General features: G+C 37.0%; 1 protein-coding gene across 2 annotated transcripts in view; it reads left to right on the top strand.

Moving 5' to 3' along the window:
* NPHP3 (nephrocystin 3) overlaps positions 1–21,830 on the top strand; it is a 28,110-nt gene that overhangs the window by 4,322 nt on the left and 1,958 nt on the right. For both annotated transcript variants that reach the window (XM_063325315.1, XM_063325314.1), the window contains 22 exons: positions 1,024–1,157; positions 1,410–1,570; positions 3,443–3,590; positions 4,152–4,226; positions 4,788–4,967; positions 6,033–6,136; positions 6,775–6,889; positions 7,756–7,899; positions 8,451–8,548; positions 9,020–9,122; positions 9,739–9,821; positions 10,841–10,979; positions 11,777–11,941; positions 12,456–12,553; positions 13,387–13,509; positions 13,865–14,054; positions 14,197–14,438; positions 14,838–14,913; positions 16,080–16,207; positions 18,409–18,649; positions 20,636–20,761; positions 21,666–21,781. In XM_063325315.1, coding sequence (XP_063181385.1) covers positions 1,024–1,157; positions 1,410–1,570; positions 3,443–3,590; positions 4,152–4,226; positions 4,788–4,967; positions 6,033–6,136; positions 6,775–6,889; positions 7,756–7,899; positions 8,451–8,548; positions 9,020–9,122; positions 9,739–9,821; positions 10,841–10,979; positions 11,777–11,941; positions 12,456–12,553; positions 13,387–13,509; positions 13,865–14,054; positions 14,197–14,438; positions 14,838–14,913; positions 16,080–16,207; positions 18,409–18,649; positions 20,636–20,761; positions 21,666–21,781 — 2,989 coding nt within the window. The remainder of the gene's footprint in view (positions 1–1,023; positions 1,158–1,409; positions 1,571–3,442; positions 3,591–4,151; positions 4,227–4,787; positions 4,968–6,032; positions 6,137–6,774; positions 6,890–7,755; positions 7,900–8,450; positions 8,549–9,019; positions 9,123–9,738; positions 9,822–10,840; positions 10,980–11,776; positions 11,942–12,455; positions 12,554–13,386; positions 13,510–13,864; positions 14,055–14,196; positions 14,439–14,837; positions 14,914–16,079; positions 16,208–18,408; positions 18,650–20,635; positions 20,762–21,665; positions 21,782–21,830) is intronic.

The following is a 21,830-nucleotide window of genomic DNA, read 5'->3' as shown; positions in this document are numbered from 1 at the left end:
GTATGAATGTTACATTTATATTAGAATAAACTATATCCCTGTTTTTTCATTGGATTTGCGTAGGTTTTGAGTCTCTTTAGGGGGCCATTAATGGAAATCTGATTGCAAGACCAGAACGTATGCATTGTTACATGAATCAGTGTTAGATATTTTGTTATCAGTAATTGTTGCTTTTGAACTTTGTTACCCAAATGGCCTTTTGTAAACTGTCTTCTGGTGCTCTGGTTTCCCTCACTGTTGCCTGGCCCTGGAACCCCTTCTGCATAAAGCTGACTTTGCTGGCAGTTTCTCCCTCTTGTCTTCAATCCTTCAGGCTCTAATTCAGAAGTCTGTGCCTGTAAAGTGGAAAGGGAGGGTCTTTTCTGTGGTGGCTCCAGCTTCACACACTAAGCCTTTCATTACACCATGTGGTACTGAAAGGTGAACCTAGCTTGAAAAATGAATTGAAAAAAATGACCAGCCACAAAATGAAGAACTTAAGAAAGTTCTAAAATTCATTGATTCTATAGGGAATTGATATACAATACTGTACTATAGAGAGCACTGAACTTTGAAGAGGAAGTTCCCATAATGTTTCGCTGTTATTTATTCACATGGTCTAACTGAAATACGCGTAGATCTGGAGGAAAAAAATATGTTTGATAATGAGTGATTTTACTATTCCTGCATATTTTTACTTATTTTACAACTATCATCAGCTTGCTTTTTGTGGATACGTTTCATCAATCTTATTTAAAGGAAATATCATTGTAATGATAATATCAACATATTTAACTGTTGTTAAATATGTTGATAAATATTTGGCTGTTGTTTTGCCACGTTATCAAATTATGTGACGTTATCAGATGATATGGGTACCCTAAATTGAAATTTTTAAACTCAAAATAGTTGAGTAAAAATGTTACTACTGTTTTAAATAATGTAGTATTCATAATGTTAAGAGGCGATGACTTATCTGTTATGCAGTGTAACCAGATGTGAACATCTCTAGACTTCATTTTGTTTTTTTTTTTTCATTGGCAGATGATTGGGATGCTGCTGTCGCCAGTTTATTACAGGTTACTCCTCTGTTTTCCCACTCTCTGTGGAGTAACACAGTAAGATGTTTTATTATTAGTACTGATGAGACTCAGCCAGAAGTGAACATCTTCATTAGAGTGAGTACCTCACAAACTTAAGTGAATTTATATGCTATTTTGTTTCCACTGTGATACTTATTCAGAAATTTGTCTAATATTTCTTGAAAGCTTATAGTAGATGTAGCCTGATCTCAGTGAAGTGAGTGAAGTACTGCCAAGGACTATAGGGGAAGAAACTGCATAGGGAAAAGAAACTAGCAGGTCCTTAGTGCTATGCAGATTGCTATGCAGATCTAGTAATAAAGCACCGTTATTCAAATTTGCTTTCAGAACTACTCACCAAAACTTCATAGAATGTGTGAAACAATGGGGTACTTCTTTCAAGTTGTTCATTTTTCATCAGAAAATGAAAGGCCTCTTAAGGATGTAAGAAAATGGGAAATTGAAAAAAGTTCATTAGTCATTTTGCTCCTGCATTTAACTTTGCCAAGGTAAGTATTTTCCAGACTGCTAATTTATGCAGTGTGCATAGCTTATTAAAAAACATGTGATGCTTTGCTCAGTACATTTCCTAAGCTAGTATCTTCACAGTGATACTCCTTCAAACTTTAGGTTTGCTAGTGCAGACAGTTAAAAGAATACATCATCTTTGTATCATTTCCTTTTTATTGTAGCTACAGATTCCCTTAAAATACAACATGGAAGATGTCTTCATAATACAGAAATGTTTTGCTTTCCAAGTGCAGCTGTGTGTCATGTATTGCTGGAGTCTTAGGAATTCAGGATGGTTGGTGTGATTGTACTCATTGTTTTTCATTTGATTATCTAGGCTTACATCCATCTGTAGTATTTTGATTTTAGTCTGTCACATATTATTTTCTGTCTTTGGCTATTTTTGGACTGACTTCATGGCTCTCCTGTGTGGTACCTTGTGCTAGCTTTCTACAGCTTAATTTACTGAAGTCATGATGTTTTATGACAAATAGTAATGCAGCGTGTTCTGTTTGTTCAGTGATTAATTTCCTAACATTCTAAAAGAAGAAACATAACTTATTAAATGAAAAACACCAAACTAGGGATATTTTTAGGATTGTGTTAGTACTGTTTCTGTTACGCATTTGGGAATTTTGGGCAGAGTTTGGTTTTGATGTTTGGATGAGGGAGGAATGTCATTTTGCTGAAGAAGAGAGAAAAAGGGGTTAGAAAAGACGATAATAAGGATCACAGAGTGGTCATTCCAAAACACCTGTATGAATGCAAGAATCTGAAAATACTGGTATGCATTAAATTTCATATTAGGGGTAGATTTTGAACTCTAGGGATTTCAGATACTGTTGTATTATTAGAGCTCTTGTATTAACCAGACCTCTTGTTTCTGTAAATAAAACATCTGTCTGCAGAGAATTAAAGGCTGGTTTAAGACGCTAGTAGCTAAGATTTACAACAGTGAAGTGCTTCAGGGAACAGCCAGGTACAACAGAAGACGTTGAATTGTTTTCTTAGAGGAATTGAACTAGAGCTGCCATATATTTACACTGTTAGGAAGATAATGTCAGCTGCTGAGGGTATATTGACAATCCAAGGGGATACTGTTGCCAAATAACCCAATTTTGTGTATGTGGGTCACAAGAAGAATGAAATACACAAGAAAAAAAAAAAACACAAAGGAGTATTCCTGCCAAAAGTATTAACTTAGAGAGTTTGTCTTAGAAAAACTATGATGAAAATTGTAGTGCTCATATAAAGATATTTGAGAGATCCTGTCTGCTATTGTCAGCATCCCCAAGTTGTATTGTTCCTTCTGTGAAGCAGCAATAGGTTGCTGGGAATGATATCCATGGATATCATTCACATATATAAATACAAACTGCTTTTGCGTTTGGAGGTGCGTAATTCTCCTTTTCAACTCTTTTTATAAAAGACTGCCCTACATCTGACAAATACTAAAGGACTTTTCCTGAAAAGGTATAGAACAGAGCCTTCAAATAAATGCTGGCAGAGCATGTATATGATGCTTCTTCATTATGTGTGAATCCATTTTCTTTCCATGCAAGGCAATTACCTTTCGCTCTGCATATTGGTACGTCAGGAAGGTCAACTTTTAATTTACAAAGCAATAATCATAAAAATTAATAAATCGGTTTAATGTTTTTGGTACAAGTAGCATAAATTTCTCTGTTAGCTGTTCTTTGCTTCAGGGTTTATCTTAAGTTCTCTGCTGAAATATTTGCTTGCCCTTTGTTGTAAATAGATATGACTTTTGAATTAGATTTTGCAGTGAAACCCATCTTCGGAGCTTGTGTTGATTGAAGTGTTTACTACAGCAGTGTAATATAGCACAAGAATGCTGATTTCCAATCTAGTTGTTTGTTGGAGGACTGTGAAGAAGCCTTCTTGAGAAATCCAGAAGAAAAACCTCGGCTAATTTACCACAGAAAGGAGGATGGCAGAGTCAGTTCAGTCTCAGTGCAACAGTTAATTGAGCAAATTTCTTACGTGAACAAAGCAAAGGTATGGCATTTTAAAGATGTGAATTTTAAAAGGCTTATCCTGCTATAAACAACATTGAGTGGTAGTAGTCCCAGATTTTAGGAGAAATTGCATTACGCTCATTGCTCTGGATGCTCGTTATATGAGCAGATCGAAACTGAAATGTATGAATGTTATGAAATTTTCATTAGCAGGGGAGAAAAAAAGCTACTGCATTTTCACTGAAAAAAAATCCCTATGCTATAAGGATAAAATTTCTCACCTGTGTTTAGCCATTTAAACAGCAAAGTTATTTATCTAAGGTCCCTCTGTAGCCACTGAAAAGAAAGAAGTATACCTTCAGAGAGATTCGTGCCCTCTGAAAATAGATCAGTTGGCATTTATTTCCCTCTATAGAGAGAACTGTTGAGAACAGCTGAAACTAGATGCCCAGCTTTTAAAAGCTTAGGCAAAATGAATCCTACCTAAGGAATGCAGCAAAATGGAATTTAAATGTGTTCCAGAATGTTTTTGTTGGAAGTCCTAAATACTGTTCCCAGTTGGGTTCAGAGTTGCATCATGCTTTGCTGTTTACTTTTTCAGATGATTGATCATTTTGGAGGTGTGGAGGAAGGAGCATATGAAATCTATAATTGTGTCGAAAAGATAATTAAACAGGTAGAGTGCATGATGCATTTCAGCTTTTTCTGTTCCTACTCTGATTTATGATCTTAAATGATGTCAGTGTGATTACCATATGCTACTTAGATATAATTCAAAGGATCTTTCTGTGTTTTATCATTAATATCGGGCAGGCAAAGAAATCTGCAAGTGGAAAATAAAACCCAAAACTGAGCAGTGCTTTTATGGACAGATGCAGAAATAACAGGGGGAGGGGATCTATCAGTGGCCTAAATTCTTTTCTAATTTATTTTTATCCATATCATAGGATAAGGAAAGATTGCATAGTCCGTTCTCTCTTTATCCTTCTTTGTTGGTGGGTTGCTTCCATTATGAGAAGATTAAAACCAATGTCTTGAAATCTGTGCATTCAGAGTTAACTTGGTTTCATCTAATTCCTCATTTACTTATGTTCTTGGCTAGCCTAAAAAGAAATTAGCATATTAGTGTTAGTAGAGCTGCACTGGTATACAGTGGAATTGAGAATAACACTAAATGTGCTTGCACTGGTAAGAATTATAGTAGCAGTTTTTTCCATGTAGTTTTCTTTTTACTTAGGATATATTGGGGTGCGAAACAACAGAATTAGAAGGCAAGGATTTGGGCACTAAGGAAGAGTCCACTGCTCCTGAAGAAGTTGTTTTTGGCGATGTGTTGTGGGACGCACATGATGAACAAGAACAGATGGAAGCTTTTCAGCAGGCCTCTAATTCAACATGTGAGCTGGGATTTGAGAAAGTAAGTACATTGGAAATGTATATGGGTGTATACGGATGAAGAGAAAGCCATCACTCATTTCCGTCTCTTGTCAGTCAAGATGTACTTCTACAGAAGCAGCTTTGTCTGAAAGCATTCTTGAGGCTATTACTCCTTAGGCTAGAAGAAGCCATGCGTCTTGTATAGATGGCATATTTATTTTCTGGGAGAGATGCCGGTTTGTGTGGTGGTGGTGTGTGTTGTTATCTGTTTGATGAAGAAGCAGTTGTTCCTGCACTGGAGAAAAGCATGATAACAGTGTCCCAGAAGTAGGGTGTCCTCCTAGGCTTTGGTTGTCAATAGGAAAGGCTCTGAATTTTTTTTTTTTTTTGTCTTTGAGGAAATCTGAGCTCTGTCTTGACACCTGGGGTTAGGTCTTTCAGACATGACTAATGAAAAGATTCTATATCTCCTCATGCAGCCATACATATGTGAGGAGAACATAAATTAAACATAGTTCTATGTGTATCTTAATGCACCTCCACTTCTTTTTTGCAGACAAAATATTTCTCCCAAGTGGATGAAGGGTGATGTTTGGTTTTGTTTTTGTCATCCAGAACTCTGCTAACAACATTCTTGGGCGTTCATATGGTGAAAGATAGCTTTTCTTTTGCATTCTTAGTGCCTCAAAATATCATTCATGGCAGATGCCAACACTGACAGCTTTGTCCTGGCAACCATATCCAATGCAGTGAAGTAGTTGGGGGAAAGAGCGGGGCGAGGAAGCCTGAACAAACATAGTACCCAATGGCTTTACTGTAGTAACACTAATTCAGTTTATTAGCACTGGAAGTTCAATTTTAAATAGAATTTTGGAAAAAAATGTTTATTTATTTTACACTTTCTTTAAAAGAGATAATAAAGTCTGTGGTTTAAGTGTTTCATTATAAAATTTATTTCCATTTGTGTTATATTGCATTTCAGTAGTTATTCCCTTACCTTAATAAATCTGGACATGCATTTTATATCTAGATGGTTTACAATACCAAGCACTATATTTCTCTCTTAAACAATGGAATATTTTTAATGATTGTTTCTTTTTTATAGTATTTTGAACGTCTAAATGATCTAGTAGCAGCACCAGCACCAATTCCCCCTCTGCTTGTATCAGGAGGACCAGGCTCTGGGAAATCTCTACTACTGTCAAAATGGTAATTTATATAATTTGTTTTTTTGGTACAAATATAATTTAAGAAAAAAATTGCCATTACATTTCAAACATTGTATCAGTTTAATTAGAGGTAAAATGGGAGCATTTACAAAGTGCTGAAGTTATTGAAGCATCCTGGAAAGATTTGTAGTAATTGAGTAGCTAATTCTATCTGGGCTGCCTTTATAATCTCCCTGACTCCAATTGCAACGCCTTACAGATCTGTCTTTGCACAGCATCAATAAGCGGTTTCAGTAGCTCAATAGTCTTGCCCTTCTCTGATACACAAGAGGGGTCCTTTGGAGTCTTTTCAACTGAAGTAAAGGAAAGATCAGACCTAATAATTTATCATAGAAATGCATTTTATGGTCACTTGTAGGCTGGGACAAAACTTGTTGACATTAAAATAAGGTGATAGTGTCGCTACTTCTTAAAAGCTTAGTGACGTGTGACTATCCAGTGTCAGGAAGGGCACAGTTACTGGCTATCAGTATTGGGCAGAGCAAAAATGGAATCTGGCATAAAAAGTTCAGTTATAGCTCAGGAAATGTGTATCCTATTTTCCTATTTTGTGAGATAAATGTGGAAGATCTTATAGTCTGTTAAGTGCTTTTTTTTATTTTTAACTTCTCTCATTAGGATTCAATTGCAACAGAAGCATTCACCAAACACACTAATTCTTTATCACTTTGTTGGGAGGCCCATGTCTACTAGTTCAGAATCTGCACTGATAATTAAACGCCTTACTTTAAAGGTATACTGTATTATTACATACCCTGCATTGCATGATTCTTTGGAAAGTGCCTGTGTGTGTCAAAAGATAAAACATTTCTGCAGGTTTTTTTACATCGGTTAAGAGTAATACAAATGTATGGCATTATGGAATGGAGGGACTCTGATCCTATAACTTAAATGCAGATCAATTAAATAGCATCTCTGGGATATTCATAATAGATTGGCATTAGCAGTTATACTTCCAGTGACCTATATTGATGGCTTATAAAACCATACAAGCTTCTTCCAAAATTTCCTGCCATCTGGCCAATGAGAGAGGCAGGTGGTAACGTCTTCTGTCGATGTGCTCAGAAACCTGAGGCTGTATTCGCCAGTTGGCAGCATATTGTTCCTTGACTAGTCTCTCTCCTATGTTAATTTATTTTTTAATTGCGTGTTAGATATGTGGGGAATAAGTGCAGAGTTTTATTGTACCAAGCTCTGAGCTTTCTTTTTCCTTCACAAGGTGGCATTAAGGACCTCACAGGACTAAAACCTTTAGAAAAATGAAATCAATTGTGCTGTCCTTGCAAACTTCTCATGTGTTTTAGAAGTCTGCCTATTTAACCTGTGTAACTTTTAAGTCCTTTAAGTCTCTGAATTCTTTGTACATTGTGTAAACTCAGGTTATCTCTCTAGAATTTACACAATGAGTTCAGTAAATATTCTTTGTTCTGCGTATGCCAGCTTTCTGCATATACTAGAAGGAAAGTATCCTGCATGAAAAATTGCCCCAAAATCAAGCTTTGGATTTTTTTTTTCCCCTCTTACGTCTATAGGACATCCTTCAACTATCCTAGTTGATTTTTAAGTTAGAATTTGTTACGTATGTTTGTAATTCTGCAGCTTATGCAACACTCATGGTTAGTGTCACCTCTGACCTTGGATCCAGCTAAACTTCTGGAAGAATTTCCCCGCTGGTTGGAAAAGCTTTCTGCACGTCATCAAGGCAGCATTATTATAATTATTGATTCTATTGACCAAATACAGGTATGTTTTCAAAATATTTGCCATTTGTCAGCCTAAAGGAAACCTTGACTATTGTCATAGGCTGAGCTATATCTATGTAACAGAAATATTAAACTTGCTTTGCTCTAGAGAGCACACACAGACACTAATTTTGCAAAAAGTGCAGATGAGGTAAAATAGTCTTTCATTTTTATAGATAAAATTTGTGTTGGGTTGTTTTGTTTGGGGTTTTTTTACTAAATTTATTTTAATGCCTTAATTTTTGACCAAACTAGTTACTTTATTTATCCAAAGGCTCAAGGCTGTGAGATGACTTGCTGGGTGTGTGAATAGCCTAGTCTTTGATGTGAATATTTCAACAATAGTATTCTGTTCACTTTGTTTAATGTACAGTAATGCTGATACATATCAATGGATCGTTTAATACTGTGTCAAGAACCAGATCATGGACAGATTAAGGGCACTGGCGAATTTAAGACTCTTTTCACTGAACTGTGTAGTTAATGAAACGTATCAGCTTCTGGCATTGTTTTGAACAACCTTTGTATAAGTAACCAGAATTTGTTTTTAAGCAAGCTGAGAAGCATATGAAGTGGCTGATAGATCCACTGCCAGTGAATGTGAGAGTGATTGTATCAGTGAATGTAGAAACGTGTCCACAGGCTTGGAGGTATGTTGCATTTCTGAGATGTTTCAAAGTAGCCTGGGTTATAATTATTGTTTTAAATTAGTTACTCGTTGAAGAGCAAACCACCAAATTTGTCAAGACCTGGAGATTTAATAGAAGAAGGTTTTGCAACTATTGAGGACAACAAAAAGCTTCTCTGTAACTGCAATGAGGACAGGTTTTAGCTGTTGGGAAACCAGCTTTTTGTTTTACTGTTTTGGATCTATCCATATGACTATATAAAGGATACTAAATGCATTCAGGTGCACATCAAGAGCCACAATACCGTGATGTAGATCCAGGATAAGGCTAAAAGTAGAAATTTGACTTGGGATGACTAGAATTTTAGTAATGGGGAATAGCTTCAATTACTGCTTTGATATAAATCTTTTAAAAGCTCTTGAACTTTGATGTCTTTTTTTCCTTTTGTGTGCTATTTAATAAGGTCTGAATACGATTTCTCTCTTACCAAAGGTTGTGGCCCACTCTTCATCTTGATCCACTGAATTCCAAAGATGTTAAATCTCTCATTAGTGCAGAATGTAACTCTGCAAATGTTAAACTGACTAAAGAGCAGGTATGTCTGTTGTAGTTCTTCTAAAGTACCTTACTCTGGTATAACTTTTAATGAAAACATGGAAAGATGAAGTAAGTGCAGCTGCCAAAAGAAAGTATTTTATTTAGCTAACTAAATACTATTGGTCAAGATAGCATGCAGTTTGAGTATTTTTACACCATAGCTCATAGCACTGAAACACAGATGGAGCAGCATAAGTTATTAACGTAAAACGAGTGCAGTTGCGCATATTGCTGTAAACATGCTCTTTTATTTTAGAACAATAGAAGGTTTAGTATTGCATAATACTGTAACAAGGATTGGCAGAGTGGGGAAAAAAAATATTTTACTTCTTTGCCTTGGAGACTGATTCTGTAAGGTAATCCTCATCTTGAGAGATGTAATGCTTAGATCCTAACTCTTTTAATCGTAAATTCAAAAGGAAACTGCCACTCATATGCTCCTGTAGCTAGAAAAACATGCAGTATTTTGTGCACTAGTTATCATGTCATAGTTTTCAGATGTTAGAGATAAAGCATATCTAGAACTTTTATTTTCTTGTCAAACAGTGAACATTTTATTGGTATGGTATGATTAATTTCATCTTGGCTCACAGATTTTGTTTAAAATGTTGTAGGAGAAGAAGCTTGAGAGACATTGTCGTTCTGCCACAACTTGCAATGCTTTGTATGTCACTCTCTTGGGAAAAACCATTGCTTGGTAAGTTGAGATGATCTTGAAATTATTATGCTCATCACTAGATTAGAAGACTTCAAGTAGGTTTGTTAGCATTTTGAAATACATTCGTTTAACATAGAATGAATCTTTTTAAGAAAAAGCAGCAGAGCAGTATACAAAGTTTTCCCCCTTCACCGACTGTGAGTGCAATGGGAAGAAAAATCAGAGAGTATACAATCGCCATTTTGCTACTAAGTGAATCCAAATAGTTGTATCTGTCTGTTTTCAGTTCTTCTGTTTTTATTTTATTTTTCTGTTGTTCGGATTTCTGGGTATATCAGTTGCTTCAATGTTTTTTAAAAGTATTTGGAGAATGTTGGTATTATTTTGTTACACAGTTTAATTCAAGTCTGTTGTATTTACTGATGTACCAGACACTTTGCCTCATAGATTTTTAAGGCTAAAAGGAAGTTCAGCAACTGTTTAGTTCAACATCTTGCATACGGTACTTTCCCTGTAATTCCTGATGTGGAGAAAATTAATCTTCCCTCTTGTGCAAGAGAATACTTAATAAGTGCATTGATTTATTATTAACCTAGACTTCATCTTGTTGAGAAACATGCATTTTTAGTTTAGAGACTCCCAGAAAATGATACACTGATAATTTAATCTGGGTGACTGATTTTCATTATTTTTTCGTTCTGTCTTATGTCCTAGAATGCTTATTTACTCCTGAAAGCATGCTTTATAAATGCATTAAATGAAAGAGCAGCATGTAGTTTTATCTTTATCCAACCTGATGTTCTTATTCTGTACTCCTGCTGGAGGAAAGAACAATGCAATGTACTTTTTTTTTTAATAAAAATGTTGCAATTATTTAGAAAAATCGAACAGTATGACAGAAGGTGGCTTTAGGAATTGACCTCTTCTGTGTTTAATCTCACTAGGTGCTGTGCACCCTTTAAACCCAGTAGGAATTCAGAGCTCTTCAGTAGTTTCAATTCATCTTGCTCAGCCAAATTTAATCTGCTAAACCATGCCATTTTTGTCCTTCTGCTCAGTGTTGGAAATACAGGAAATATTGATGAAACCCTTCAACGGTGTTTCCAGTGTCAAGACACAGTGTCACTGTACAGGCTTGTTCTGAGATCAATTCAAGAATCATTGCAGAGTGATAAAGAGAAAAGTCTTTTGAGAGAGGTAAGCTGAGAATGAGTCGCTATTTCTACAGGTAATGTATATTCTTTTGTGTAAAGAGTTTTTCTGAAGTTAAAAGTAAATATAAATTTATGTTGGTTCATATGTATGATTCGGAGATTATTGTATTATTAGTATAGAAGGGACAATTTTATTAATCTAATTATATCTATTGTGTAACTAGAATATATGACTGCTTTGTGTTAAATTTCGATTATGTCATTGTCTCACGAAAAAGGACTTTTTCACTATGATGTGATACAGAATTAGCACTTACTTGCTGATCAGTACCCTGATCCAATGACTAACTACATTAAGCATGGTGAATGTAATCAAAACATGGTATCTTGTGAGTACAGGGCAGTGCATATTAGATTTCTGATTCCTCTTCTACCTTTGCAGAATTTCCCTGTTGTGTGGAACATTTTTTTTGAGTAGAACATGATACTCCATAATTGATAGAAGTTCTTTGGTGCTGGCAATATAAGACCTTCAACGTATTTTACTGAGACGGAAGTTCCTTATAATAAAGTAGTTATTTTTCCCCAGCGTTTTAGAGGAAAGTCTAAGCAGCTGTTTGTTTGTCCCAGACTGCTTTATCTATTAGGATATTAATCCATAAGCACCAAGGACTGTTCTTTGAGGACAAAAGAGGTAAAGGACTTGTGTAGGCAGGGTTTTTTTCCCTTGGCATATAAAGTTATACAGTAATACACAGTATTTTTCTTGGAAATTCAGCATAACTAAGCTCTGCAGGAAATATTGCTGACTGTATAAAATAATTTTTCTGCTTTATGTAGATACTGTGTGTCATCGGTGTTAGCCACAATGGTGTGAGTGAGTCAGAGCTGATGGAACTTTACCCTGAATTGTCTTCTGCAGTGTTAGCCTCGCTTGTTCACAGCCTGCACAAAATGTGTTTACTGACATATGGCTGTGGTTTGCTGAAGTTCCAGCACCTCCAGGTAAATTTTGTCATTCTAAACATGTGCAAGTGAAACTCCACCCCGTAAGCCCCTCCTGTTTTTTAGATAAGTTCTGTTGTTAACTAAGTAGGCCATGATATGTTTGTGTTTGCTCATCCATTTTACTTAACATCTGGTCAGATGTTAGAATCACCTTGAAAACTACTAGAGCTGTGATACCAGTATTGATCAGTAGTGTTCAGCAGTTGAAAACTTGGCATTTCAAACCTTCAGAAATTTCTGATCTATTAGTTGTTAACCTCATGTGTCCTAGAAAATACTAGTACCACAAAAAACAAGCAGAATTGAAGGAGAAGGAAATATTATCTGAATAACCAGAGCTTTGGTCTAATATAAGACAATCTGTTTGTAGTGCCTTTGTCATAGAAAGATTTTCAGTTCTGCAACACAAGACGTGTTCCATAAAGAAATCTCTCATAGCACCCTGTGTATCATCAGCACTTAATAAGCGAATGAAATGCATTCTCTTTCGCTCAATTATACTTTCTTTCAGGCTTGGGAGATGGTGAGAGTAGAGTATATGGAAGAAGGTGAAAATGTTATTTCTGCCTATAGACAAAAACTAGTGGAGTATTTCACCATGCAGCTAAGGTAGGTCAGAATTTCTCAAGGTGTGCTAAATTGCAGGCTTTATGCCTCATGGATATTTTTGTTTTCTTCATATAGCTTCTTTGATTCAGTTTAGTAAATTATTATGGCAAAATAACTCTGTAAAACCTTAGTTGTCAGTTTAGCAGTTTATTATTATTGATAAGTTGTTTTTAATCTTGGAAAAGATTGAGGACTATGAAGGGGAATGGGCATATAATAAAGTTATAATGTGAAAGGTAGCGCGTGAATTTATAGCGCATCAGTTATTTTGTGGTAACTGACCCCATGTGGGTTTTTAACTCAGTAAATGCTTGGAAATTTGAGGTTGCTTGGAACTTGAAGAAGCAGCAAAAGACCCCTTGCATTCAGCAAGCAATTAGCACATATACAAGAGGAGATCCAGTAGAACAGCTGAAAAGCTACAAATTCATATCCGGATTGAAAACTGATTTGCATTTACAGTCCTGAGTTAGTGTGTCCAGCTGTGGGCTACTGCTTACTGCTTCTTAGAGCATGCACTGTTGGGTAGCAGAAAGCCAAGAGGGCCACAGTGCACCAGGCAAAGGAGGCACAAAGGGACAATGCGCTGCTGCAGGGCTGTAGTCCTGGTGGCAGGAACAGATCAGCCCTTATGGGAGCGGGGAGCAGCTTCCTTTGGAGTAACTGGGCGAAATTAAAATGAAGATGTGTGAAAATGGAGTACATAGGTCTTGTAGTAGTCTGTTTAGACATTCAGGTATGGCAATTGCATGCTTGCCTAGTTTTCACATCAAATTGACAAGTTCTGTTAGGCCTCTCGGAGTTTTAATTTTGATTTGCTTTTCTTTCAATAGTCGAGACCGAGTGACTTGGAGAAGTGCAGATGAACTTCCCTGGCTCTTCCAGCAGCAGGGTGATAAGCAAAAGCTGCACAAGTGTCTTTTGAATCTCTTCGTATCCCAAAACCTTTACAAAAGGTACAAAGGTAGCCACTGCTTTGACAATTAAAGACATTTTGGAGTAATTTTTTTGTCAATATAAATCAGGAAATGGGAGATATAGATTAAAGGAACTTAAATAGTAGATGCTGAAATGCTAAATGCAATTGTCATATAAATCATTATTTATTTTTTTTTAATATGTTACACCTGGGGGTTGGTAAAAGGGATAAATGCTGCTGTTGAACAGCATTAGCCTTCATGGATTGCCTCTGTAGACCTTGTAGCATAAAGACAAAATTCATGCATATGGCCCTTTTCTTCTAAGCTAGCATCAGTCTGAATAGAGGGGTATCAGAGATAAGATGAGCTTCTTATTTCCTTGTTAAAACAGGGGACATTTTGCAGAATTGCTGAGTTACTGGCAGCTGGTTGGGAAAGATAAGAGCTCTATGGCAGCTGAGTATTTTGACTCTCTGAAAGAATACGAAAAAAGCTGTGAGGGAGAGGAAAGTATGATCTGCCTGGCCGATCTTTATGAGACCCTGGGACGGTTTCTTAAGGACCTAGGTCTTCTCAGTCAGGTGAGTACATTTAGAGATTGTTGTAACAGCAAGGAGGCGAATTCAGCAGAGCTCAGTGTGTGATTTCTGTTGTGGTTGTTAAATTACTGTAGCATACAGGATGCTGCCTGCCGCCATCACATTCCGAACTTTGTTGTTACAGGCTGTAGCTCCTCTGCAGCGGTCTCTGGAGATTCGAGAGACTGCGCTGGATCCAGACCACCCAAGGGTGGCGCAGTCGCTCCACCAGCTAGCAGGAGTTTATGTTCAGTGGAAGAAGTTTGGAAATGCTGAACAGCTGTATAAACAGGCGCTGGAAATCTCTGAAAATGCTTATGGAGCTGAACATCCTCGGGTAGCCCGCGAACTTGATGCACTTGCAACCTTATACCAGAAGCAGAACAAGTAAGATTAACTACACTGGGGTTTTTCTTTCATGTGGAGGTGGTACAAAAATAACAGCAGACATTTTCTTCCTAAAGCTAGAATGTTTCTTTGATTCTTCTTTGGAGTTTCATAACTTCCAATGCAACCATGAGCATCCCCTGTGTGTTCTTGTAGCAAGCCATGCAGTAAGGAACAACATTTGTGCTTAGTTTAACAACAGACTCCTAGCAAGTTAGAGATAAAGCAGGAGCATTGTCTGGCCCTAAGGATTTTGGACATTTTTATCTTTTGACAAGAGGTGTGATTTCCCCCCCCCCAGATTCTTAAAATCTGCTTAAATTTGTAAACTCAAGTAACTTAGGAGCTTTCCAAAATACTCGGTGATGCTACACTAACACCATCAATAACTCTTTTCAGATATGAACAAGCTGAGCAACTGAGGAAAAAGTCCTTCAAAATACGCCAAAAAGCAGCAAGGCGGAAAGGCAGTCTGGTAAGGAAATTTTTAATATTTAAGAAAAAAGTGCAGGGCATGTTTGGCCTTGGCTAAATAGATGATAAAGTGAGTCTGCTGACAAAGCTCCAGTGCTTTTCATAATTGAGGGCATAAGTTAGTGAAGTAGTTTAGCAGCAGCTTTGGTAACTGTCATTTCAATTCTGCTGGAAGTAGAGATGCATCGGTACAACTGGTATGGGATTGAGAGAGGTAGAAAAGAAATAGTAGATATATGTGTTTCAGGGGTGCAGAATTATTGCTGATAAAATTGGCTTTCAAAGTGGCAATGGAAAAAGATGTTCTCCAGAATAACTGGGGCATTTATGCTACAAATACTGGTGAACACAGCGCTTACTGCATTAGATAATCCCACTAATATTAGGTGTCATACTGAGTTTTTTCTTCCTTTTTTTTTCTTATGTGTTTTTCAGCTAGAGAGTTCCTCTTGTCATTCTTGAGCTAAGGCTTTGTTTGTCGTGTAGTGCCTGTACTATAAGCGTTGAGCTAGAAACTCCAGAGCCCTAGTTATAGCTCTAATGAAGGTAGTGAAAAGCCATAGAAATGTTCCTATTTCCACAGTGCTTAAATACAAAGGAATTTGGATCATGAAGATTTTGTTCATTTTTGTAATGAGTTCTGCTGCACAAATATTTTTATTGAGACTGCAAAGACCAAGACTAGGCTGAGCGTGTAACAATGGCTGTACGTTTTACTTGTAATTAACTTTGCATGTAAGCATTAGCTTGGCAGCCCATTTTACAAGGATCCATCTAAAGCCTTGATTAATACTTTATATATATTTGTATGTGGCATTTAGGATAGGAGATTAACTTGATTTTAAGTTTTGAGCTTATAAACTTAAGAATTTGATCTGAATTGGTTATTTGAACTGCGGAGTTTAAGCAAATTGGCATGTACGATACAGGGAAAACAGCTGTACAACAGCACAGTAACTTAAATTTCCTGGAAGTATGTTTGGTGAAATTCACTGTTAAGATTGTAAGTAAGCAGAATGCCCATGTGCCATTCAGTTTGAAAACAATTTAAGTAGATTTATTGTGTTCTTTTGGCACCAAACTGAGTCTTTTTTGATTTTTCTGTCTTCAGTTGTAAATGTAAAATGTGATGGTGATTGGCTTACATTACCTTGTGCTTTGCTGTAGTGTGGCTTTGCTCTCCTGCGTCAGAGAGCCTTGCAATTGGAAGAGCTGACGTTAGGAAAGGATACACCAGATAATGCTCGAACCCTCAATGAGCTTGGAGTCCTCTATTACCTGCAGAATAATCTTGAGTAAGTTGTATTAATTGTGACACATCCACTGAGTGTTCTCATAGATCTGAATGGAGGCAAAGCACCGAGAACTAGCATTAAATGTAGACACATGATCAAATACTCATCTTCCTGTCCCTGATTCATTCTACTGGGTTTTGTTTACTGTGAAATTCACTCATATTTACTAGATTTGATGCGGTTAGTGTGTGAGTATTTAGTAAGTCAGTGCATTTCCTGCAGTCATAATTGGTGTCCCATAGTTGAAGTTAACTAACCCTCGTTGCAAATACTAGTTCTCTCTGGAAATTTATGCCACATCTACTCAGCTTCACTGTTTTATGACCTTTCTTTGTAGTGTTCATCCTTGAACAGCAGGATTGTTGTTTTTCTCACTCAAATGCCAGTATTGCAAGAAATCAAGAGTTGAATAGTCACAGTACTTGTAATCCTCAGGCTCTTACCCTGCTGGCCCTTTTAAGGGTGAAAGAAGACAGAGCAGAACAAAGCAGATAAAGATAAGCAGGGATATTGAAGAAGGGAAATAAAAGGTGCAGAACAGTTCTGATTGCATGGTTAACCACTCTTCACATCAATTTCTTCAGTCCACAGAGTAGTCTAAAACTGTGTGTTGTGAGGGAATTGTAAAGTCACCTTGAATCCCACTCTACCAAACTGAATCATTTCAGAGAAGAAAGAAAGTGCACAGCGAAAAAGCACAGGGTAACTTCTGGAAGTATTTTTATGTTCTTCCTATATATGACATTTTTGTCACCAGTAGTTGTTGAATAACTACAGAAGTATATTGTAATTTAGGATCTGCACACAGAATCTCTGTTAAATGCAGGACCTTTACAGTGAAGGAATTGATTTTTAAGAGTTGTTGGAAATGTGGGTTTTTTCGTCATTTTACCCTCAAGAAGTCACACCGAAGTGATTGATCGTAGAGGAGTGTTATCTATCTAATCTCATACAAGATCATTTTATATTCCACATTATTCATCTGTAGTTCCTGTCCAACATAATCTACTTTTTAGAGTAACCGTATCTCCACTATTTCATAGGTGAGCAAAAGTATAAACTTTATTCTAGGGAAGGTTTAAGTAATTTTTTTAATGGATATTGAGGCTCTGTTCTGAATCGGCAATCCAAGATTGAATTTTTTGATCATTTGATGCAGTTCGGATGAAATCAATGGTAGAAGAGTATGTCACTTCATTAGTTGATATACGTTCTATCACACATCATCGTCGAGCCCTTACATGGAGTCAACACCTTTTGACGCTTGTCTAAGAGCTCCAGAATTGAACCTACAGTTCTGTGTATAAATGGTCATCTTTTTCTCTAACGCGAAATGGATTTTTCCAATTTACTAAGTTGACCTCTTGGGAATAGTGTCACACAGAATTTGTGCATGTGTCAGGATGACAAACTGCCTAGTTATAGTGGATGCTGCCAATATTATGTGGGGATCACCCATTGTGTGTGATAGAGGAACTGCTGTAAATCTGTAATGGAATAGTAGCCTGCTACTTTAGGGAGATAAAATGTGCTCTTTTGATAGGGAAACACGTTACACAGAGTCTTTTCTACTTTGTCACTTCTAGACAAATTCTGCTATGAGAATCTAGCTCGTGACTATGTAAAACCTGTTCCAGTCTCTCCTCCTTTGGTATGAAAGCTGTCTGCTGAACCCTGAAATAACGTTTTATATTTTTTAAAGCTACTTCAAGAACACGTAGTGCGTTCTGAACCTTTACCTTGGATTCCACTACTGCTTTATCCGTGGGAGTATGTGACTGCTATGAGGAGTTGCCCAGAAGTCAGTAGAGTGTTTTGAATAAGGAAGGATTACTTGCGTAACTGAAGATATAGGTTGAATTAAAGAAAAGAGCAACTGTTCGGGCAGTGTAATGTTTGCACAAATCTGCTAGACTGGCATTTCAGTCCTTTGCAGGGGGACTCCCAGGTTTGCATGGGAATATATTAGCTAGCTCTCTGTCTGCATTCTTATGCCATAGTAGGGCCATGGTTGGGATGTGTAGTTCCTCACTGCGTAATGAATTGCTGATCTGGCATTCATTTATTCCAAGGGAAGTCCATTACCAGATGTCAGTATCTGTGCAGTTTCCAAGGCCGAGTTCGTTCCGTTTCAAACAGTCACTTCAGCCTGTACAGATGTTTCCTGCTTTAAAATATTGCTGAACAAATGTGTTCTGTAGGACAGCAGAGCTTTTTCTGAAGCGCTCCTTGGAAATGAGAGAGAGAGTCCTGGGACCTGACCACCCAGACTGTGCACAGTCTTTGAACAACCTGGCAGCTTTGTACAATGAGAAGAAGCACTATGACAAAGCAGAGGAACTCTATGAAAAAGCTTTAGACATCAGGAAGAGAGCGCTGGCTCCAGATCATCCCTCCTTGGCTTATACTGTGAAACACCTGGCAGTGCTGTACAAAAAGACGGTAAGCACAAGCCTGTTACCTGTTCTCATCACCTAAATTAACTGTAATGTCTTCAATCCAAAAGGAGTGGGGCATGGGAATTTTGTCAGCTATTGGTGTTCTATACACGTGCATAAAAGGTGTAGTTAAGTGGCCTCAGTCTGTTTCCAAAAAGCCCAGTAGCTTTTTCAAAACACACTTTGCTGCTCAAAGACAAGCTATTTATGAATAATGTCTTCAGTGTCCGGCTGCTCAGTATTCACCAAGAATTTCTCATTTGGTTAAAAACTAGTGTTTGTCAGCTGCCGTGAGGGAAACTCTTCACAGCTGTATTTGAGTTCTCCGCTGTCTGCTATGTGACATCCACAAACAAGAGTTTGGTCGCATGTGTCTTAATGGAAAAATCATGTTTTGGGGTGTAGGAATAGTTCTTTTTACACAACGACCTTGAACTTTACAGTCAAATTGAGAGTAACTACTTGAAGGCTCAAGTTATGAGGGAGATAGGACTTTTCAAATAAACTGTCTGGCTGGGCCACCTCCAGCTCGTGTTGATTCACTGAAAGATAAGAGTTGTTCCCCTCTGAAATGTACTATGGGGAATAACATTTAACAGTAGTATAAACTTCCGTGTTTCATCACTTCAAGATGTTTTATAAATATTTGTGTTTGCAGATGGTCATTCTAACCATTTGATATCACCAGTGTAAGAGAGATGTAAGGTTTCCAGCTGTTGAACCAAGATCAAATTCACAGGATGACTGGAAATTTTTTTCTTTTATATTTTCACATTTTACTGTTCTTCAAAGAGAAAAGAGTTCTTGAAGATAATCTCTTGGATAAAATGCTCCTGAGTTTTTGCTCAATAATTGTTACTTGCTGTTAGGTGCATGAAATTGTTTTGGGTCACATATTCTCTGCTCACTTCAGCTTCTAATTTTGATGCTGCTAGAAAGTGCAAAAGCACTCAATATTTGCATCAAACAGCTCTTTGCTAGTTTGAAGAGGCATAACTTAAAATCCATGGTGAATTAGTGACACAGGGAAGAGTTGAAGAGAAGGGACAGGAATCAGATGTAGAAAATGACAATTATTTATAGATAGGTATTTATTCAAGATGAATTACTGATTATTTTCAGACTGTGGCATGGTAATGTTTTGAAATAGCAAGGAGAAAATATGATTTAAATTTTGCTATTGTAGTGAACCATTATACAATGGACGTTTGCAGTATTTAATTTCTAATTGCTATTATATGTGAGAATTCATATTCTAATAATAGAAGCCTAAGCATCCTTCTGAAGTATATCCAGTTAATGTGTGGGCAGATTCAAATTTGGAGGAAAACAGATTTGCTGGAAAAATAATCTACAGTGAAACTATTTGGAATGTGAGACGGATATTTTAGAGAAACCAAAGTCAAGAAGCCAAAGGCTCAATATGGTGAAGGAGAAGCAACAGGCGCTTGAAATGGCATTGGACGCTGTGGGGCTGTTCCAAAGAAGATGGTGTGAACACCACCAGTAAGCAGAAAACTGCTCAAAAGTTAAGGCAGCTACATTCCCATTCCCATATCACCAGTAAAACTTGGGCCCTTTAAGACAAAAAAAAAAAAAAAAAAAAAAAGAGCTCTCTGCTTTCATTTGTGGCAGGATAAGGAAATACAAATGGAGAAAATTATTTGGATAAAAGGACAACTGAAAATTCTTTTTAACAGCCCTCTCAAGGAGAGACTTGTGGGGAAAAAATAAATTAAAAAAGAAAGAAATAGACACAGCTGAGAAACACATTAACTGTGAATTGAATATGCTCGGTATTTTGGAAAATTAGGTCCTAATAAATATTCCTGATAAACAATCTGTGCAGAATATAGCTATGAATTAACCAAAGTTAAACCCTTATTCTGGGAACAGTTACATCTTCTCCAAGGCTTTTTGTTTAAAAGAGATTTTACTGTTACCATTTTGACACAGGAGAGCTGAATCACTTTTTCCCTGTTATTTCTAGGGAAAACTGGACAAGGCTGTTCCCCTGTATGAACTAGCGGTTGAAATCCGACAGAAGTCGTTTGGCCCAAAACACCCTAGTGTAGCAACTGCTTTGGTGAATCTGGCTGTCCTTTATTGTCAGATGGTAAGTTTTTCATGTCTGAAATGTTTATTATTCCTCCCTCAGACTTTTTTATTATTTGTACCTAAATGATACCAAAGAAACTTGATCATGTTTAAAAGGGAGATTCCTTATGAGACTTGCAAATTCTTAGGTTCCATTTTAAAACTTGAAAGGATATTTGGCAAGGAAAATGTATGCAGGGAACAGATAATTGCTGTGCCTGGTATTTTACAAGGACACTTGGGCTAATGCTCTTTAGATAATTCAAAATGCCCACGTGCTTTATAAGACTAGAGCTGGAGTACAGCATTTTCAGCGGTACGGCGGTTATCACAGTATGAGGAAACACAGCTCCACCGCTGACTTGGAGGGAAACGTAACCCTTTGAAATTTATGTCTGTGAATAAAGAGTGCCCACCTTGATCAACCGCAGCTCTCTGTAACTAAAAATCTGAGAAAGCTGTAGACTTTTTCATCTGCAACTAACATGAGATTCAAAGGAGTTGAAATCAACTTGCCAGATTCCTTATTTAGCATCAATAGGGTGAGCTGTAGGTTGTTTTCTTGTTTGCTGTATTTCTGCAATCTGCATATCTGATTTTAAGTGGGGATTAAAGCTGCCTTGGGTAAAGTTAAAGAGCATTTGGTAACTCAAAACTTTCAGGTCAGAACTTAGATTTTCAAAACTGCCTAGGAAGTCCAGACCCTAATTATTATAATATTAGTGGGAATTGCATTTCCAAGTGTAAGCCAATTGCTTTGACAACCTCAATTACCATCCTCATTTGCCAACAGTATTGAGAACTCAAAACACCTTTTTGGTTAAATATGCATGACTTTGTGTCTATTATGTATTGATACTATGTTGGAAAAAAGAATAGCAAATGCAATATACATCTGTAACAAAACTTTCTACTATCTGAAGAAAAAGCAGGTCGAAGCTTTACCTCTTTATGAACGTGCGTTAAAGATTTATGAAGACAGCTTTGGCCACATGCATCCTCGCGTGGGGGAAACTCTGAAAAACTTGGCTGTGCTAAGGTAAGATGGTATGTTTTAGCCCTATAAAAGCAAATTACTATAAAAATTA

The sequence above is a fragment of the Chroicocephalus ridibundus genome, chromosome 2 (genome assembly GCF_963924245.1).
Source record: "Chroicocephalus ridibundus chromosome 2, bChrRid1.1, whole genome shotgun sequence".
Classification (NCBI taxonomy): domain Eukaryota; kingdom Metazoa; phylum Chordata; class Aves; order Charadriiformes; family Laridae; genus Chroicocephalus; species Chroicocephalus ridibundus.
This window is presented reverse-complemented; position numbering and strand designations above follow the sequence as displayed.